The sequence below is a fragment of the Podarcis bocagei genome (assembly GCF_964188305.1).
Source record: "Podarcis bocagei genome assembly, chromosome: 17".
In the NCBI taxonomy this organism is placed as follows: Eukaryota; Metazoa; Chordata; class Lepidosauria; order Squamata; family Lacertidae; genus Podarcis; species Podarcis bocagei.
The window spans coordinates 11,792,810-11,812,717 of record NC_138143.1 but is presented as its reverse complement, the minus strand read 5'-3'; the positions used below and the strand labels follow the sequence as shown (position 1 = coordinate 11,812,717).

The following is a 19,908-nucleotide window of genomic DNA, read 5'->3' as shown; positions in this document are numbered from 1 at the left end:
AGTTAAAAGTAAAAGTCGGCAAATGTGTCCTCTTTCTTGCTGTTCAAAATATAAGTCAGCTGTTCACATCTCCCTCTGCGTTAGTGAGATGTAGGGTATTTCCATGTAAATTATAGTAATGTATCAATATGCGCAAATAAGGAAATTTTATGCAAATTGATTGATTGATTCTATTTCTGTGCCGCTTTTCGGGCTTACAAATTTGCATCCTCTTTTGTCACCTTTGAAAGGGCTGATGCCGTTGTGCTTTCATTCTAATTCTTTGTATGGTTTGAGTACAAACCCAGTCAGATGGGCGGGGTATAAATAATAAAATTATTATTACTATTATTGATTACGCATATATTTTTTTAACATTTAATATAATTAATAAATTAACTAATAATATAATTTAATAGATTTTAATATTATACTGTATGTTTTAAGCGATTATTATTATAACGATAGTAAGACACACACACACACATATATACTGTACAGTCTATGTTTTTAGCGGTTCTTATTTTTGTTCCTTTTATTTATATGTTTATATACCACAAATATTTGCCAATCTAAAGATATGAATCGGGCCTGTTCGTTGTTGTTGTTTGCTGCCACTGGTTCCTACAGACTCGACTCCGTAGTTATCCACCTCTACCCTCTGAATTTTCGTATCTCTAGGGGCATTGATGCAGGCGCGGCCAATAACGTTCTTGCGTCAAGGGGCGGGCGCTGCGACGAGTCCAATGAACAGCGTTGGGCCCCTCAGACCTGAGATCCTTTGTATCTCTATAGGTGGACGTCGGGGTACGTAGAAGAGTTAAAAATCCATTCTTTAGCCCCGCCCCTCACAACGCAGCGTCACGTGACAGACCGCGTTGACGCGGGGAGAGGGCGGCTCGGTTGCTATGGCTGCGGCGCCGGCATTGTCTCTGCGCGTGGTGGCGGAATGCGGGCGAAGCAAGGCCCGCGCTTGCGAGCTTCGGCTGCCGCACGGCTCCGTCAACTGCCCGGTCTTCATGCCAGTCGGTACTCAGGGAACCATGAAGGGCCTCACCGCTACGCAGCTGGACGCGCTCGGGTGCCGCCTGTGCTTGGGCAACACCTACCATCTGGGCATGCGCCCCGTGAGTAATACGACCCCCCCAACACCCCCCTCCCCAAACCTTGACTTGCCATTTATTTCTACTAGAGACGGCGGAGACGTTTCCTACTCTTAGTGGAATTCTCCCCCCACATCCTATTTTCAGGGGGGAAGAAACCCAATATTCAGTTCAGTTACAGTGATTGCAATAGATACTTTATTTATTATTATTATTATTATTATTATTATTATTATTATTATTTATTTATTGAATTTATATACCGCCCTATACAGTGGTACCTCGGGTTACAGACGCTTCAGGTTACAGACGTTTCAGGTTACAGACTCCACTAACCCAGAAATATTACCTCGGGTTAAGAACTTTGCTTCAGGATGAGAACAGAAACGGTGCTCCGGCGGCACGGCAGCAGAAGGAGGCCCCGTTAGCTAAAGTGGTGCTTCAGGTTAAGAACAGTTTCAGGTTAAGAACAGACCTCCAGAACGAATTAAGTACTTAACCCGAGGTACCACTGCACCCAGAGGTCTCAGGGTGGCTCACAGAAAAGATCACAATACATTATATAAAATAAAAATAAAAACAATAACTCAAAAACAACCCCCCCCCCAAAAAAAGAGCCACATTTCAAAAGGGTATAGGATGTCCCATCAGCTCAACCAAAGGCCAGGTTAAAAAGGAACTTTTTTGCCTGGCGCCTAAAGGTGTATAATGAAAGCGTTAGATGAACTTCCCTGGGGAGAGCATTGCACAGGCAGGGAGCCACTGCAGAGAAGGCCCCGTTCTCGTGTTGCCACCCTCTGGACGTCTTGAGGAGGAGGCATATGAAGGAGGGCCTCAGAAGATGTTCTCAGGTTCTGGGTAGGTTCATATGGAAAGAGGCGGTCCTTGAGATATTGTAGTCCTGAGCCGTTTATTAGAATTAAGAGTTTCAAAACAAATATTTTGTAAGTGCATCAACAGAAAGACAAACACAAGGCCGTAACAGTTGCTGATAACGGAGAATCGTGGATTTGTAGAGTTGGAAGAGACTCCAAGGGTCCTCTATTTCAACCCCCTGCAACGCAGGAATCTTAGCTTAATCATACAAGACAGGTGCCAATCCAGTCTCTGCTTAAAAACCTCCAAAGAATGAGAGTCCACTACCCGCTGCAGGAGTCCGTTCCACTGTCGAGCAGCTCTTGACTGTCAGAAAGTTCTTTCTGATGTTCAGTCAGAATCTCCTTTCTTATAATTTGTTTTTTTTTAATATGATATTTATTAAAATTTTTGAAATTGCAAAGAAAAAACAAAGCAGAAAAGGAAAATAGAAAAAACAAAGAAAAAAAACAAACCACATTCAAAAAACAAAAATACACCGCAGACCAACAAAAATAAATCCATCATTCTCAAATCCTCAAGTCTCATTACCTTCTTTCTTTGACCTCCTCCTCCTCCCTTTTTTTGGTATCCTGGTTATTAATTATGCAGCAAATCCTTTCCATATTTCATAGTATTCTGTCATTACATTACCTTAATCTATTTTCATCTTATCTTATAGAAAACCTTAAAAACTTAAAACTTAAATCTTATTTTTACCAACTTCTCACAACCATAATATTCTTGCCTAATTCTTTAAACATTTTTGCTAGAGCCAAATGATTTCATTCCAACATTTTTCTAACATTCATCAATTTTATAAAACAATCCTGATAATAAAAAAAGAAATAAAAACAATCCAATCTTAATCCAGCGTCCCTTCCTCCTGGTCCCGGGTTTTGTCAGTCCTTTTTATCCCATCGATCTGGTGCATTAACCTGGCAACCTTACATCCGAGGCCCTTAAATCTCTTCCATGTCCCTTCCGCAGCTCTTCTTCATATTCTTCTTTCACTAGTGGGAACTCCAGCTTGATGATGTTTTTGACCCTTTTCAACAAATCAGCCCCTTTTCCATAGTCCAGACTCAACTCCATGTGGTATTTAAGAAGATGCTTCAGAATCCTTCCAAAATTGAGAGCCCCCACAGCTCCAAACATCTCGCGGCCCATTGCCAGACTCGGAAAGTCCAAACATCCTTGCATAGGGGGGTCTATCCAACCCCCCATTTCCAAACCAATCCAAACTTTATCTTTCCAAATCTGGCTTTTTCCAAGTTCATTTGTCAAGTCCAAAAGCTCTTGTTCCTGCAAGGCCGCAGCTCCCTCCATTTCTGGCGCCCAAGATTCGGCAACATCCTCTTCTCTCATCAGCTCTGTCAGGACACACTCCTGATCTAATTCCTGGGTGGGCTCCACATAGTTTCCCACTGCCTGTTCAAAAATTCTGGCTGCATTAGTCATCAATTCCATCTTCTCACTTAACTGTTCCAGTAGGGCACTTGTTTTACAGAGAGCACACAGCAGAGCCTCTGGATACATTGTCCCAGAAGGTCACAAGTCCTTTCCCAAGAATCTCCTTTCTTATAATTTAAAACCACTGGTTCGGGTTCTAGCCTCCAGAGCAGAAGGAAACAAGCTTGCTCTATCTTCCATAGGACAGCCCTTTAGGCGGTTGAAGGTGGTTTTCATAACTCCACTCGCTCTCCACTAAACATACTCCTTCAACCCATCCCCATAAGGCTTGGTTTCCACACCCTGTTTATCATCTTGGTTGCCCTCCTTTGCATACATTCCAGCTTGTCAATATCCTTCTTAAACTGAGGCACCCAGAACTGGACTCAGTACTCCAGATGTAGTCTGGCAAAGGCAGAATAGAAAGGTACTATTCCTTCCCTTGATCGTGACACTGTTGATGAAGCCTTACAATAGCATTAGCGTTTTTTTCTGCAGCATCACACTGATGACTCATGTTAAGCTTGTGTTCTACTAAGAGCCCTAGGTCCTTTCAGTACTGGCAAGCCAGGTGTCCCCAATAATAATAATAATAATAATAATAATAATAATAATAATAAATTTTATTTATATCCCGCCCTCCCCAGCCGAAGCCGGGCTCAGGGCGGCCAACAACAATCAAAATAGTTCAACATTCCAAAACATTCATTATAAAATTAATTAAATCAAATTAAAATCAAATTAATGGCAACCATCAAGCAAAATTTTGTGCAGATTGCCAGAGGAGGGGGTCAGGCTGCGCCCTGACAAAAGGCCTGGTGGAACAGCTCTGTCTTGCAGGCCCTGCGGAAGGATGTCAGGTCCTGCAGGGCCCTAGTCTCTTGTGACAGAGCGTTCCACCAGATTGGAGCCGCGGCCGAGAAGGCCCTGGCTCTAGTTGAGGCCAGCCTAACCTCTCTGAGACCTGGGATCTATAGGGTGTTTTTATTTGCAGACCATAAATTTCTCTGTGGGACATACCAGGAGAGGCGGTCCCGTAGGTACGAGGGTCCTAGGCCGTATAGGGCTTTAAAGGTCAAAACCAGCACCTTAAACCTGATCCTGTACTCCACCGGGAGCCAGTGCAGCTGGTACAGCACTGGATGGATATGATCTCGCAGCGAAGACCCCGTAAGGAGTCTCGCCATGGCATTCTGCACCCGCTGGAGTTTCTGGGTCAGTCTCAAGGGCAGCCCCACGTAGAGGGAGTTACAATAATCCAGTCTGGAGGTGACCGTCGCATGGATCACAGTGGCTAGGTCAGGGCGAGAGAGATAAGGAGCCAACTGCTTAGCTTGGCGGAGATGAAAAAATGCCGCCTTTGTTATAGCTGTAATCTGTGCCTCCATAGAGAGGGAGGTATCGAAGATTACACCCAAACTCTTCACGGACGATGCTGGCACTAATTGCACCCCCGCAAGAGACGGGAGTTGCCCCCTCAATCCCATATCGCTCCGTCCCAGCCAGAGGACCTCTGTCTTCGAAGGGTTTAACTTCAACCGGCTCCCACGTAACCATCCAGCCACAGCTTCCAGACATCTGGTCAGTGTATCTGGGGCCGAGTCAGGATGGCCATCCATCAACAGATAGAGTTGGGTGTCATCAGCATACTGATGGCAACCCAGCTCAAAACTCCGGACAAGCTGGGCGAGGGGGCGCATAAAGATGTTAAAAAGCATCGGGGAGAGAATCGCACCCTGAGGCACTCCACACACCAAGGAGTGGCGTGATGACAATTCCCCCCCAAGCGCCACCCTCTGTCCCCGACCGGAGAGAAACGAGCGCAGCCATTGAAGGACTGTGCCCTGGATCCCCACGTCGGCAAGGCGGCAGTCCAGGAGTTTGTGATCAACCATGTCGAAGGCTGCTGACAGGTCTAGAAGAATCAGCAGCCCCGACCCGCCTCGATCCAGCTGCCTGCGGAGATCATCTGTTAGGGCGACCATCTTATATTTGTGCAGCAGCTGGTTCTTGTTGCCTAAGTATTGAACCTTACATTTGTCACTATTGAAATTCATTTTATTAGTTGCTATTCTATGCTGTTATAGAAATGATTGGAATGTTTTAAGTTATAAGTAACAAAAGTTGAGGGTCAAATGAGGAGGAGGATTTTGGTTGTGTTTCTTTCTGGGCCGAGATGAATATTTAAAAAGTTACTTGTCCCAGAGATTTACAGCTGCCAGAGGGAAAAGTGGATGTTTTTAAATCTGCAAATGTTTTTGAGCCTGCAAATTCCCACCAGACTTGAACAGAGAAGCCTGGAAGTTTTAAGTAGGTTGGCCGTTCCTAAAGCCTGAGAGGTGTTTATTGTTTGGGAAGTTTCTGGCTTCAGAATCCAAACCAGCCTTGTACATGCCCAGCTTTGATTTGCAATGTTGATATAAACATGGGACTATATTGCAGGGTTGTTGTGAACCATTGAACTTCAGCTCCCCACAGCCTTGCAATAATTCATGAGCATTGGAAATCTGCATAGGTAGGGTTGTTTTTTAGATGTTTAAATTAAAAAGCTTCACGCAGAAGAATACTTGGATTAAAAAGAGCATGAATTTCTCTACTGCTGCCTTTTATATGGGGACAGACGTGCTGGTGTCTAGCCACAGCTTTATTGAAGTCTTTTATTTCTATGAGTAGTTATCATTTCTAAGCTATTCCAAATTCAAAAATGGTTTTTATCTGAACCAATAAATCTGGTCAATAGAATCCAACAGGACTGTGAGATACCCTCTCATTTTTTCTTATTTCTTTGACACTCTCTGTTAATCAGCGGACACAATGCTTCGTTCAATACAGGAATAGCTCTGAGCATGTCTTTCTCTTAGTATTAAGTAATCAGAGCCCCAAAGGACAAACCTTTTGCGTAAGCTTGGCCACGGTACCGGTTTTTAAGAAATCTAGTACAGAGTACAGGCCTATACTGAGGGATGTTTGCTGAGGTGGTTCCTGCTCTCCTTGGAAGCCAGGCAAGTGAGATTCCAGGGTTGGAACAAGCCAAAGGATACCCTTTTCTCAGCTCTCTTTTCAGATACTCCTTTTTCACGCTCCAGCCAAAAGCAAAACGGAGAAGGTCTTGCAGAACAAATGAGAAGGAAGATAATTAATGTTTACATGGTATTTTAGGTTTTAAGAATACTTCACACACTTGGTCCTATTGTATTCCTTCGACAGCCCTGTTAGATGATATCTACACATTGCAGATGGGTAGCTACAAAGAGAGGAAGAAAAGCAGATGTGAGATTCCAACCAAGCACTTTCTGATTCCTGGTGTAGTCTGATAGCCAATTTATTGCAGCAGCTCTCCTGTATTTTGGTTTGTTCTCCCCTATGTGCCCTTTTGTTGGGAGCATCCTGCTCTGAATATTGCTGCAGGCACAGTGTCTGAATGTTAAGGGTCTGACCTTGTGCTGTTGCTGTTTTTAGCTTGGTCATATGCCAGATTATGAGAGGAAAGTTTCGATGCCTGGCATCAGTGGTGGGGGTCTTTGGCACTAGCTATGTTAGGCACTGATTATAACCTTTTATCCTTCTCTAGGGACCAGAGCTTATCCAAAAAGCCAATGGGCTCCATGGCTTTATGAACTGGTCACGAAACCTGCTCACGGTGAGTATTGAAGGGACTAATTAAAGCACTTGCCACTGGAAAACCAACCATCGGCTGTTGGCAAAAATAAGAAGCCATGGCTAATGAGAGATGGCAGGAATCTAGGCATTGCGGCAGCTGGGGCACGTGTGCTCCAGAAACACTTGAAACACATGGGAAATTCTAGCTGCTCAGTTGAATGTTAGTTTAGAACACAGCAAAGCAGATACACTTTCATTCTGAAAATTTTCCATAACTGGAGAGATTGAGCGAAAAGGAATGTTCTTCACTTATTCATTCTTCTAGTGAGTAATATATGCTGCTGCCTGAGCTTCTTGTTGGGAGAAAGCAGTGACTCTCTTTCTGCCACAGATTCTCTGTGTGGTTTTGCACAATTTTTTTTGAACTATTCACCTCACCAGGAATAGAAGTGAGTGTACCAGTTGCTGCTGGAGTGTTGAAATGATGTGTTCAAACACAGAAGTTCAGAACACTAAATAGGTGAACACAGGGTTTTTTCTTTAATTCATCCCAGTTCTTCTCAGGCCTTTGTAGTCAAATGAATGCTTCGCTCTTCTGGAAATTATAGGAGCAGAGCACCAGAACAGAATAATTTTGCTTATTTCAGGTCTGTTCATAGTGTCACTGTTTTCCTGCAGGACAGCGGTGGGTTCCAGATGGTCTCTCTGGTGGAGCTGTCTAAGGTGACAGAGGAGGGAGTGTGCTTCCGTTCTCCTTATGATGGCAAGGAGATTCTGCTGACTCCAGAGAAATCCATTGAAATACAAAATGCTCTTGGTAACTATTCTGTCTTGCATAATGCCAACTGCTGAATTGACTGGTGCTTCATACCACGGACATTCTTCTCCTGCCACAGCTGTTTCCCTGCTTTGAAATTCCATATAGACATAGAACTTCAGAGGGAGGCAACCAGTCACTCTGGTGGTGACCCTTCTGTTTGAGTTAATGGTGAATCTTCACTGAAGATCTCAAATGAGGCACCAATGAGATGAAAGCATTTTGTGTAACTTAGGGTAATAATCCACAATGGGCTATTAAAATTCACCTAAAGAGCCCAGAAATCAGAAATCCATAAGCAGTAAATAATGAGATGATTCTGAGCGCCTTCTTTAGCTCCATCCTGGCATTTACTACTGGGTGGAGGTCAGAAAGTGGAGCAGGGATCTCAAAAAACCTATTATGGTTAACTTCATCCCAGTTCTATAGAACAGCACCATACCATATCAAGGTTTTTTTTAAATCCTGTTGGGAGAGAGAGAGGCAGGGAGGCTTTTCAGTTAGCAAAATGTAGAGCCGCTTGTACTGATTTTCAGAATTTTAACATCTACTTAAGACTTTTCTGAAATAGAAGTAGATGAAAAAAGACCCTAAATTCCTGAATTATTTTTAAATTCATTGAAATTAAAAAAACCAATTTGTATACAATTGGCTTTCCTAAAAGAAAAGTACCTTAGTTTCTTTGAGTATTAAGAAGTGTTTGAGTTTACAGTATTACGAAATTTTCACTAATATCTTAGAAATGCCTGCCTCTGCTCAGTGTTAACTGAGATGAGCTTGCTTATTTTTAGTAAAAGTACAGTGGGACAGCCGGTTGGACAATTGGCTCTATGCTACTTCTGTGTTAAATATTTTAATTAGCCTTTAGGACAAAAATTGAGAGAATGTCTTGTTTTAAATTAATAAATATGAAATCTGTGGTGTGGACTGATCTCATCTGCTTTTGCTGACATACATTGCATTTTTCTTCCTTAGGCTCTGACATCATGATGCAGTTAGATGATGTGGTCAGCAGCACAGTTAGCGGCCCCCGGGTAGAAGAAGCCATGTTCAGGTTTGCTTTGTGTGTTGTGTCGATCTGCCTGTTCATCCCAACTCTGCTTCTCTGCGCCACTGACTTCTGTGGTGCTTATTCACACAGTCTTTTGGCCTGCTTTGCTTGTCTAGGCATGGAATCTTTGTTTACTACCAGTGAAGCATCTCAATTCTGTATGTTAAGCATGAGCAGATGAAATTATACAAATGTCATATTACTGTAAAAGCTCCTTTGATTTGTTTTAAACACAAACTTCATTCTGCGCAGGTAGAAGTCATCTGAGTTAATGTCAAATTTGTGCTAGGTTAAGCCCTGTATCCCCCCCCAAATCCCCCCCCCAAAAAAACAGCTACTGCACTTATCCAAGGATAAGACTACAAGTCCAGATTGTGGGATTTCAAGTTAGCACGGCTCATTGCCTCTCTGCTGAGCTGCCAGCTTGGAGTGCATGCTTGAGGGGTGGTAAGAAACAATGAGCTGTGGTGCCTCCTCTGGAATGACTAATGCTGGACGTTTGATGCACCTACATTTGCGACTCCCTAAGTAACGTAATGTCTGACTGTGGAATGATATGACAGATGCTACCTTTTCTTAACTGACCAGGGGATCTGTCTGTTACAGGTCCATTCGCTGGCTGGACAGATGTATTGCAGCACATACCAAGCCTGGCCAGCAGAATTTATTTGCTATTATCCAGGGTGGACTGGATCCTTCCCTCCGATCTAAGTGTCTGGAAGGTAAATTCATTTTTTTTGTATGGGCTTTGTCCACAAGCAACTTCTGGTCCCAGTTTGAAGCTACAGTATTCATATTTGAGGGCAAGACCAAAGAGAGTTTTGCTGAAATTCATATCCGTAAGGAGCCTTAGGCAGTCACCTTCTGTTGATCTCAGTTTCCCAGCCCTGAAGTTTTTCAGTTTCTGGCCACAAGTCTACCAATGCAATTTGCAAAGCTTCAGTCACTGATTGCTAAAGTTGCAAACCAGAGTTGCAGACATTAATTGATCGGCTAATTAGGTAAAGTTTCACTCGCAGTGGTGAAAATTTTACCCAGAGAGATTGTAAATTCATGACAAAATTGCTCACATGCTTGTTTAGGCTATTTTGGTTCTGGTGTGGGGTTAACAGTAAGAAATGGAAGAGGAAATATTAAAGATGGCCTTTCCTCCTAAGAATGATCAGTTGCTTTGTTTATAAAAGCCTAAAAAGACACCAGGGGCATTGCAGAAGGGTTCTTATGTAGTATTCCTTATTCCTATTATAACTTACGTAGTGTTCTAGGAGCCTTGGGCTAGGATAATTTTCTACAAATACAACAATTCTAAGAACTGCTTTTATACTTCCATCATGCATTTGGAAAAGGAAGAAGATAGTGGATTTGTGGCTTATTTCCTAAGCCAAGAATCTACTATATATTTTGGAAAGTTGTTTGTCTGCCCGCTGTACATTTGGTTACCTTCTCAGACATTGTAACTTGATTTTGCATCATGGTCTTGAGATCAAGGAACAGTTTTTTGTCTATGTTTCGATACAATTTGAGACCATTTTGAATCAAGATGGTGGATTGAACTTTTAAAAACGGCACAGAATTCCTGAGCAGCACTGGGTTCAAGATTGCTAGTAAATAAGTAATACTTCAAACATTCACAGCAACAACTGTGGAGGTGGTGGTCTGTTGGCATTCTTGTCTGAGTTTCCTTAGGATGATGCTTCCCTTGAAGTAGAAGTTCACAGTTCTTACAGCTATCTCCCTTTCCCCTCTCTCTGTCTCTCTGTCTCTCTCTTCCTCTCCCTCTCGGCTAGAAATGACTAAACGAGACGTGCCAGGTTTTGCCATTGGGGGCCTGAGTGGTGGTGAGGCCAAAGATCACTTCTGGAGGATGGTAGATCTCAGTACGAATCATCTCCCCAGGAACAAGCCTCGCTATCTCATGGGAGTGGGGTAGGAGCAGATGCCACATTTCAGGCAAAGCATATTGGTGCCTGGGACATCATTGTCCTTTACGCTGCAGCAGGAACATGTCAAAATGGATTGCTGCTGGTAATGTAACCAACTACAGGAAACGACCAATTAACATGCATCTGAATGATGCACAATTGCATTCATGGCTCCAAACCTGATGTTTGTTTCAGCAAACATCACTAAACTTGTCACTAAAAGGGTGGAACAGGGACAGGGGTGCTTATACGTGCTCTGCCAACGCGCTGGGAACAGATCCCCTTTGCGAAATGGTCATTGACTGTACTATATTCCCAAACCATTACAGCCACCCCTCTTTCTCCTCCTTCAACCAAATGACTTGACCATTTCAAGTCAGTCCCCTTGGTGATTGTGCTCACCCTGACATTTTCTGGGCACAAGCTTACCACAAAAATGTTGCCATCTCTGCCATTAGAAGGCTGAGCATTCTTGATTGGGCCAGGCTGTGTCATAGACAGTGGGTGGGTACACTTGCAGCATCTTCATCACCTGATGTGTCTCTCTCCATTTCTCATGAAGTTATGCTACTGACCTGGTGGTGTGTGTGGCTCTGGGCTGCGATATGTTTGATTGTGTCTTCCCTACGAGAACTGCAGTAAGTAGCTGTGTCGGCTGCGGGGGAAACCGGTAGTGGGCCCACTGGTTGAGGGGGTGGGGGAGGAGGAGGGCCACTTCGCCACACGGTGGAAGAACATATAACCTGGGGTTGGGAGCACTATTCAAAGCAGTGAAGTGTTTTGAAACCCCTACTAAACCTGGAAAGACTGATGAGTGCTGTTTGTGTTCCCCTGAATCTCCTGGCTGCTGACATCTTTGCACTTTCAACTTCCAGCGCTTTGGTTCAGCCTTGGTCCCCTGGGGCTCCCTGCAGCTGAAAAACAAGCAATATGCCAAGGATTTTCGGCCCATTGATGAGAACTGTGATTGTCCCACATGCCAGAGGTTGGTGAGCTTCAGGGTTGGTGGTTATTTTTAAAAAAAAACTCAGATTTGCCCTTTGCAAAGACAGATTCCTTTGTTGGAAGGCAGACCATTTTTCATCTATTGCTGAGGGCCTGAGGTATACTTTTAAAGGTGGAGTCAGGGAAGCAGAGTCATAGAAAATATATCTGTGCTGCAGCTCTTGCTGAGTTTTGTCAGGGCAGCTCTGAGCAGAGCAGTCATCCTCAGGTATTGGGTTGACAGGGATGGGAGGAATGGGTGCGGGAATCACAATATATTGGCCCATGACCAGTTGTGTAAGTAAACCAGTACAGCCAATATAAGATTATATCATTTGGGAAGACAGGCGAACTAATGCCAGTGTACTGGAAGAAGCAAAGATCACCAGCGTCAAAACAATGATTCTTCAACATCATTGGACTGATCATGTTGTGTGGATACCTGATTATCATCTTCCAAAGCAACTACTCTATTCCAAACTTAACAGTGGAAAGCGTAATGTTAGTGGTCAACAAACCCTCATTATGATCAACTCCCACCCGGAAACCTATGTCCCCACTGTGGAAGGATGTGTGGATCCAGAATTGACCTCCACGGACTCACTGTTAAAACCCTGCTTATGGAAGACAATCTTGCTCGGCTACGAGTGATCACCAAAGAATAAGAAGATACCTCCTCTGATACATTTTAAGAAGTTTGTGTCAGATCCCTTTCATAGCATATACCCAAGATAATAGCATGGATCAATGACCTCTGGGCACACCTTAACCACCTTTTAGTGCTTTCAAAGAAGAAAATATTTGAGTATGGTATCTTTGTCTACTTCAGTGCTACTTAACTATGGAAAGAAAGAGAAGCCGTAGTTTTATTCCATTCTCATTCCTGAACACTTACTGTATCATAGTAGTCAGGGGATCAGATTAGATCCAGGGCAACTTAAGTTCAGATCCTCACTCAGCTAGGATACATTAATTGTGTTTCTTAGGCCACCTCACAGGGAGGATAAAATGGCCTGGAGAAAATTGGGTAGACCATTCCTAAAGGAGACTGAATAGATAATTGGGCATAATTTGTCTGTACCGTGGAATGCAGAGGCAGCCTAATTTCTATTAGCTGCTATGTTAGAATTATTGCAGAAGTCACCATAGAAAAGCTCATGAGCTAGATACTTTCAGGAGACAGGGAGGCTCTGATTGTTCTCAGGGAGGTGAAGGTTGTCGGGAAGTGTGAACTGCTCCCTTACCTCTTAGCAAGGCTGAACTAACATTGCCCTGGAGGCTTCTCACATCAAGGCGCTTGCCCATGAACTTCATGCTGCACGTATTTGTCTGTCTTTAATTGATTGATTGATATTTATTACGGCCAATGGCCCATCACACGACAGTTTCCCACCAACATATATATACTTAAACCTCCAAGTTTAAAACAGCTAAAAACTTACAAAAACAGACAAAAACCAAAGCAGAATAAGCAAAAGACCAACAACATACATTACAGTACAGTACTATAAATTTGCAACATAAACATCGTCCTCTGCTCATAAATTAATAAAAGACATCAATGGTGATATCACCTAATTACATCCTAAAACATATATCATGGTTTAAAAGGGTTATCCGAGCCGCACAGGAGTCCGTTTTTCTTCTTTAGGGATAGGACGCTGATCAAGAATCTGGCAACCGTGAGTGATCTTAGGGGGTCTTCATCATTTAGTAGATATCTCAGTTTAGCTTCATTCGAATCATCGGTGATTCCCTTTAGATATGTCTGTCTTTAAAGTACTGTAGGACTTTCATGTTCTCTACCTGAGTGTTTCTTTGATTTCTCCCTGGCCTACTCCAATATTTACATGCCCCCACTTCTGATGAACTGCTGAATCCAGAAGTACTGCTCAACAATCTCCTTTGTAGACATCAAGGCTTTTATAGAACAAGGGATTGTGGGACCTAGGAAAACTATCTCCCTAGCACAACAGTGCTGGCAGCTATTGCCAAAAGATTGGTGTTCAGAGGGAAATTCCCACTGCTGCTTGCCACTTTGCTGTGGCAAAGTGGGTAGCTGTTAGTTAGTGACACCTTAGCTTCTACTTTGGTAGGAAATACCTGGCGATTTCCTCTAATTCTTCCTAGCATTGGTGTGTAGATTACCTTCCTTAGGCCTTGACTCACAAGAGCATTCTCTTGTTCCTTCTTTTGTCTCTTGACAGATACAGCCGAGCGTTCTTGAATGCTCTCTTCCGGAGCGACACAGCTGCCATGCACCATGTTACTGTGCATAATATTGCATACCAGGTTGGTCCATCTTCTGCACCTTTTGTAGCCTCAAGGCTTTCTTCTGTTAGGCACAGATAGGTAGCCGTGTTGGTCTGCCATAGTCAAAATAAAAAAAATCCTTCCAGTAGCACCTTAAAGACCAACTAAGTTAGTTCTTGGTATGAGCTTTCGTGTGCATTCTATTAGGCAGTAAAGCCTGGCACCATTTGTAGGTGGTGGGAAAGATTCTCTAAGACGCTGGGAAAACGGATGAATTAGGCTGTTGGGTAGCTCTTCAGTCTCATGAGTTTACAATGTCATCGTCGTCGTACGTTTTCCCCTGTTGATTGTGGTTGGGCCTTCCATGGGACTGGTTGCGCCCACATTTACATGCATGGTGTTTGAAGCGCATCTGCTAAAGAGACGGCGTCTCTGTCTTTCCCCCTCTTTTCAGCTGAACCTGATGCATTCAATCCGGGAGAGTATCATTGAACAGAGGTTCCCACAGTTTGTTCAGGACTTCATGAAGACCATGTATGGCAACATCAGCAGCTACCCACAGTGGGCCATAGATGCCCTGGCCTCTGTTGGAATTATCCTGGAGTGAGAGGGATACAATTGTGCTGCCAGCATCACCGAACAAGCAAAATCCCGCTTGGAGCCCAGCACCTGTGAACCAGCATGTGTCCCCTGGATCCAGGTCTCTCACTGATTGGTTGCCTTACTTGCATAGCTGTGCCAGTTTTCTTTCCAGAACAGTGCTCTAGGTGTTTGCAGCACCGAATACCTCTTTCTATTCAATGAGTGCTTGGGAAGAATCGGAGGAGCTGACGGTTTTTATTGCAATGGTCATTCTTCAATGCAGAGTCTTCATGGTTAAACTGGAGCTACCTTGAAAGTTCCTTGTTTTTATATTTTTAGTATGTAAAAAATCCTATTTTTTATTTGCATTTTTACATGATTCCTCTGAACCGAGAAAATATGTTTGTGGAGCTGGCAGATTGAGCAGAGATGTCCGCATTATGCAGATTCTTGGAGAAGCAATTCCTGTTCTGTGCCCAAATAAAAGTCTGCAACTGAAAACTGTGTGCATCCTTAAAGTTTTTATTCTCTGTTTGTAGGTGTTTGTTTGACAAGGAACAGTACAGAATCAGAGGAAAGGATGCATAGGGCAAACAGGGAGGAGCATAAATAAGTCAGTGTGGTGTAGTGGTTAGGTTAGAAAGTCAGGCTGGGCCTGGGATACCAGGGTTTATATCCTCACAGCCATGAAGCTCACTGGGTGACCTTAAGTCATCGGGGCTGGGATTTTTCATTAGTTCCTCAGTTTCAGGTATTCTCTCCTCTTCTGGACTGATGGAGCTGGAACTTGACATGGTTGGCTAGCCTTGCTTATGCAGGCACTTCTGAAAGTCCAAATGTGACAGTATTGATAACCTGCCCCCAGTGTTTCATCTCTCAAGTCAAATTCTAATCACAGATGATTTAGGCCATGCTATTATTGGGACGCGGGTGGCGCTGTGGGTAAAACCGCAGTGCCTAGGACTTGCCAATCGTATGGTCAGCGGTTCGAATCCCCGTGGCGGGGTGAGCTCCTGTCGTTCGGTCCCAGCTCCTGCCCACCTAGCAGTTCAAAAGCACCCTTAAGTGCAAATAAATCAATAGGTACCGCTTTATAGCGGGAAGGAAAACGGCGTTTCCGTGCGCTGGTGCTGGCTTGCCAGAGCAGCTTCATCACGCTGGCCACGTGACCCGGAAGTGTCTTCAGATGGCGCCAGCTCCCAGCCTCTAGAGTGAGATGAGCGCACAACCATAGAGTCGGACACGACTGGCCTTCGGGCAGGGGTACCTTTACCTTTACCTTTTATTATTTAAAACTGCTTTACCTCAGGACATTCTCTGCCATCAGCTATGCTTTGGGGCCTTAATTGTGCCAGAAGCTTGATCATTCTTTGTTTTTTCGCTCCACGTTTTTGTACAACCCAAAATCCGGGTCTCCCTGTTTTGAAAACTGAAGGCAGCTGGATGATTTATGTTAATTCAACTCAGTTTTGTTGTTGTTGCGACAATCGTCATTTTGACAATAACTAAAAAAGAAACATGCGTCCTATCCATACTATACAAAAAGTGCACAGATGCACCTTTAAAAGACAGTGTTAATCAATATGTATACATACATATCTTAAAATACAAATGGAAACACGTCAGTTTCTTTATTTCTTCGTTGACCATCTCTTTACATTCCACCATATTATCTTTAATGAACATTCTTCTCAGTTTTGGGGCAGCCACCGCAAATCTTGCAATGTTATTTGCCACAAATATATCAAAGTCAAACAGCAGGGTGACTTGTGTTCAAATGAGACATTAGCAATCAGGTTATCCCCCATTTAATTGTAGTGATTAACATCTTGTCTATACAAGGAGGTTGATGCAGTCCCATGCCAGCCTGCGTAGTGAAACAGCCTGCATTGGGCAGTATATTTTTGGGGTGCTCTTCTATGATAGGAAATAGCTAATTATTGTCAAGGGGCTAGTATTGGCTTATCACAGGGGTGGGAAGTGAAACACTATTTGCATTTCCTGCTTAGCCAACAAATACTCCTGGGTCATCCAGTCAAGCCACCTTTTGGAGCAGCTCTATTGCTTGGCTTGCGGCTCAGCTTATAAGTGAGTGTGGAGATGATCCCAGGGGAAGTGACGGAGTTTATCCTTGGGAGTGCTGCTGGGCATTTGATTCTGGATCCTAAACGTTAGATGAATAGGAATGTCCAAATTGCAATGGAGACGATTCCATGGTCACTGGCCTTGGCTGATGTTTTCCTTTGCGTGCCAGCAGAGGTCAGTAGATGCTGAATTGTGTGTTCACTGAAGCCAAGGGTGGCTATGACATGGTCTGCAACAAATGCTAGATAGGAGGTATCTTAAGGGTTAGAAGAAGAAGAAGAAGAAGAAGAAGAAGAAGAAGAAGAAGAAGAGGAGGAGGAGTTTGGATTTGATATCCCGCCTTTCACTCCCCTTCAGGAGTCTCAAAGCGGCTAACATTCTCCTTTCCCTTCCTCCCCCACAACAAACACTCTGTGAGGTGAGTGGGGCTGAGAGACTTCAAAGAAGTGTGACTAGCCCAAGGTCACCCAGCAGCTGCATGTGGAGGAGCCGAGACGCGAACCCGGTTCCCCAGATTACGAGACTACCGCTCTTAACCACTACACCACACTGGCTCTCATAGTAGTAGTAGCTTTGGTCTGCAGAGTTCATAACAAAAGGGTATATAATCTGAAGCTAGTTTTAAAAAAGAATTGGGTTTATTTATAATAGAATGGGGAGATGTGAAAGGAATCCAAGCTTGGGTAATTCTAATCCTATAAAACATTTAATAGTAACTTTATTTCAACATAAAAGAGTCTTCTTGTGCAACCTTAAAAACCAAAATAACAAGAAACCTACAATTAATGAAAGAAGACAGTATAAACCCCAGAAAGCAGGTGGACCAGCAAATTCCAGTGGTGGTGATGATAGAAGACTTCCCAGTAAATTTGAAAAAGAAAATTGAAAAAGAAGCGAAAAAGAAGAAAATACTTAAAATAAAGGATTGGGGGGAGATAATGAGAAGCCAAGAACAAATAAGGGAAGCTCTAACAGGAAGTGAAATAACTTGGTTTAACTGTACAGTGGTACCTCGGGTTACATATGCTTCAGGTTACATACACTTCAGGTTATACACTCCACTAACCCAGAAGTAGTGCTTCAGGTTAAGAACTTTGCTTCAGGAGAAGAACAGAAATCGGGCTCCGGCGGCACGGTGGCAGCAGGAGGTCCCATTAGCTAAAGTGGTGCTTCAGGTTAAGAACAGTTTGAGGTTAAGAACGGACCTCCGGAACGAATTAAGTACTTAACCCGAGGTACCACTGTATACAACTGGAGCAATGAACAAAGAAGTGGTTAAAGGGAAACAAGAACTGCAAAGAATATACAAAATTTGAAAAAAATGATTATAAAAGGGGGAGATAATGAAAAAAAAAGTTATAAAAGTGGAAACCAGTGAAATTTATAAAATAGTAGAAATGGAGGATCAAGAAGATCAATTAAAAGAGGTGTGGGAAAAGGAGACAATAAGACAGATAGTCAAAGCTGGGGGGAAATTTGGGATTATCATACACTGAAAATGTCTATAAGAATAAAAGAAAATTATTATAAATTAGTTTGGAGATAGTATTTAAAACCAGTCAGATTAAATCAAATGAACAGGAAATATTCCGTGTTACGTTGGAGTGGATGCCAGGAAACCGGGAATTATGTTCACGTGGTGGGGTTGTAAATATGTACAATTTTACTGGCAAAGGGTGTTTAAGGAGATAATGGAAATAACTGGATTAAACCTGACCCAAAGTCCAGAGGTAGCATTATTATCAATTTACAATGAGGTGGAAGGTTATGAAGGACTCGCTCGCAAATTTATTGACAGCTGCAGGAGTTCTAGCTAGGAAGTGGAAGGGGCATGGTGAATATAAAATGGGAGAATGGTATAAAGAGGTGTGAGATATAGCTATTAATGATAATTTGACATGTGCCATTAAAGTAAGATGGGGAATACGCAGGAGAAGTGATTTTGAGGAGATATGGAAGGTGTTTGTAGAATTTGTACTGTTAAGACAATGGAATGGTCTCAGTGGGTGGGATGCACATTTTTATTCTTATTTATTTATTACTGTTACTTGTCAAAACAAAAAATGGAGGGGGGGACGGACGAAAACAATCATTATGGCGTAAGTTTTTGTGACCTTGGCTGGAGTCCAGAACCCCTGCTGTTGTCTGGTGAGGCTTAACAGAGCAGTGGGACCATTCCTGCATCTGCAGCACTCGTGCGCATGGCAGGGAGGCAAATCGCTATGCCAGCCTGAAGCTGCCACAGTGTCCAAGTGGTGACAGTCTGCTGCCCTGCCTCAGGAATCCTCATGCCACGTCTGGTGACGATAACATGCGAGGAGGTCCTGGTTGGATGCTGGGTACCATTTTGAATCGTGGCGGCAGACCAAAAAGTCACTTTGGCGTGATGTTGGACGTTTTTTGAGAGATCCGTCCCACACTTTGGATATCACCGAATTTGGCCTTAGGGTGCCCTGGGTGGACGGGGGCGGGGGGCATTCTTCATCGCTGCTTGGTTCTCAAGACCCCATTTTGAAACAAGATGTCGGACCAAAACGTGACTTTAGTGTGACTTCACCCACTATTTGGCATGGTGGGTCCAAACTTCCAAATTACATCATCCATTTAAAGAACACGCAATATGCTTTGGTTTTTGTGTTCATGTTGTCAGGAGCCTTTTTCTTTTTGTTTTCAGGACTATGGATAACCAGGGATTTGTTTTATTTCCAGCATGGGATACAGATTGTTGCAAGCCACCCCTAACTCCAAGTGGTGCAAGATACCAGGGGTACAGGCACTTTTCTAGGGTTCTTAGAGACCACTTAGTTGGTCTCTAAGGGTGGCGCTGTGGGTTAAACCACAGAGCCTAGAACTTGCCGATCAGAAGGTCGGCGGTTCAAATCCCCGTGATGGGGTAAGCTCCTGTTGCTCGGTCCCTGCTCCTGCCAACCTAGCAATTTGAAAGCACGTCAAAGTGCAAGTAGATAAATAGGTATCGCTCCGGCGGGAAGGCATTTCCGTGCGCTGCTCTGGTTCGCCAGAAGCGGCCTAGTCATGCTGCCCACATGACCCGGAAGCTGTACATCGGCTCCCTCGGCCAATAAAGCGAGATGAGCACCGCAGCCCCAGAGTTGGTCACGACTGGACCCAATGGTCAGGGGTCCCTTTACCTTTACCTAAGGTGCTACTGGACAATTTTTTAATTTATTTCGACTGCGTCAGAACAACACGGCTACCTACTTGAAT

The 19,908-nt window shown here is 43.6% G+C and overlaps 1 protein-coding gene across 1 annotated transcript; it reads left to right on the top strand.

The window, feature by feature from the left end:
• Positions 1-838: 838 nt before the first annotated feature.
• Positions 839-15,099, top strand: QTRT1 (queuine tRNA-ribosyltransferase catalytic subunit 1). The gene is made up of 10 exons (XM_081177294.1): positions 839-1,106; positions 6,961-7,029; positions 7,668-7,806; positions 8,782-8,860; positions 9,464-9,579; positions 10,645-10,783; positions 11,342-11,417; positions 11,655-11,764; positions 13,971-14,055; positions 14,471-15,099. The coding sequence occupies exons 1-10, from the start codon at positions 888-890 to the stop codon at positions 14,621-14,623; spliced, it is 1,185 nt and encodes a 394-aa protein (XP_081033420.1). The 5' UTR covers positions 839-887; the 3' UTR covers positions 14,624-15,099.
• Positions 15,100-19,908: the final 4,809 nt, after the last annotated feature.

Coding starts and splice junctions, on each gene's coding strand:
- QTRT1 (XM_081177294.1), top strand. CDS start 888: ATGGCTGCGGCGCCGGCATTGTCTCTGCGCGTGGTGGCGGAATGCGGG. Junction 9,580..10,644: donor CCGATCTAAGTGTCTGGAAG/GTAAATTCATTT, acceptor CCTCTCGGCTAG/AAATGACTAAACGAGACGTG. Junction 10,784..11,341: donor CGCTATCTCATGGGAGTGGG/GTAGGAGCAGAT, acceptor TTTCTCATGAAG/TTATGCTACTGACCTGGTGG.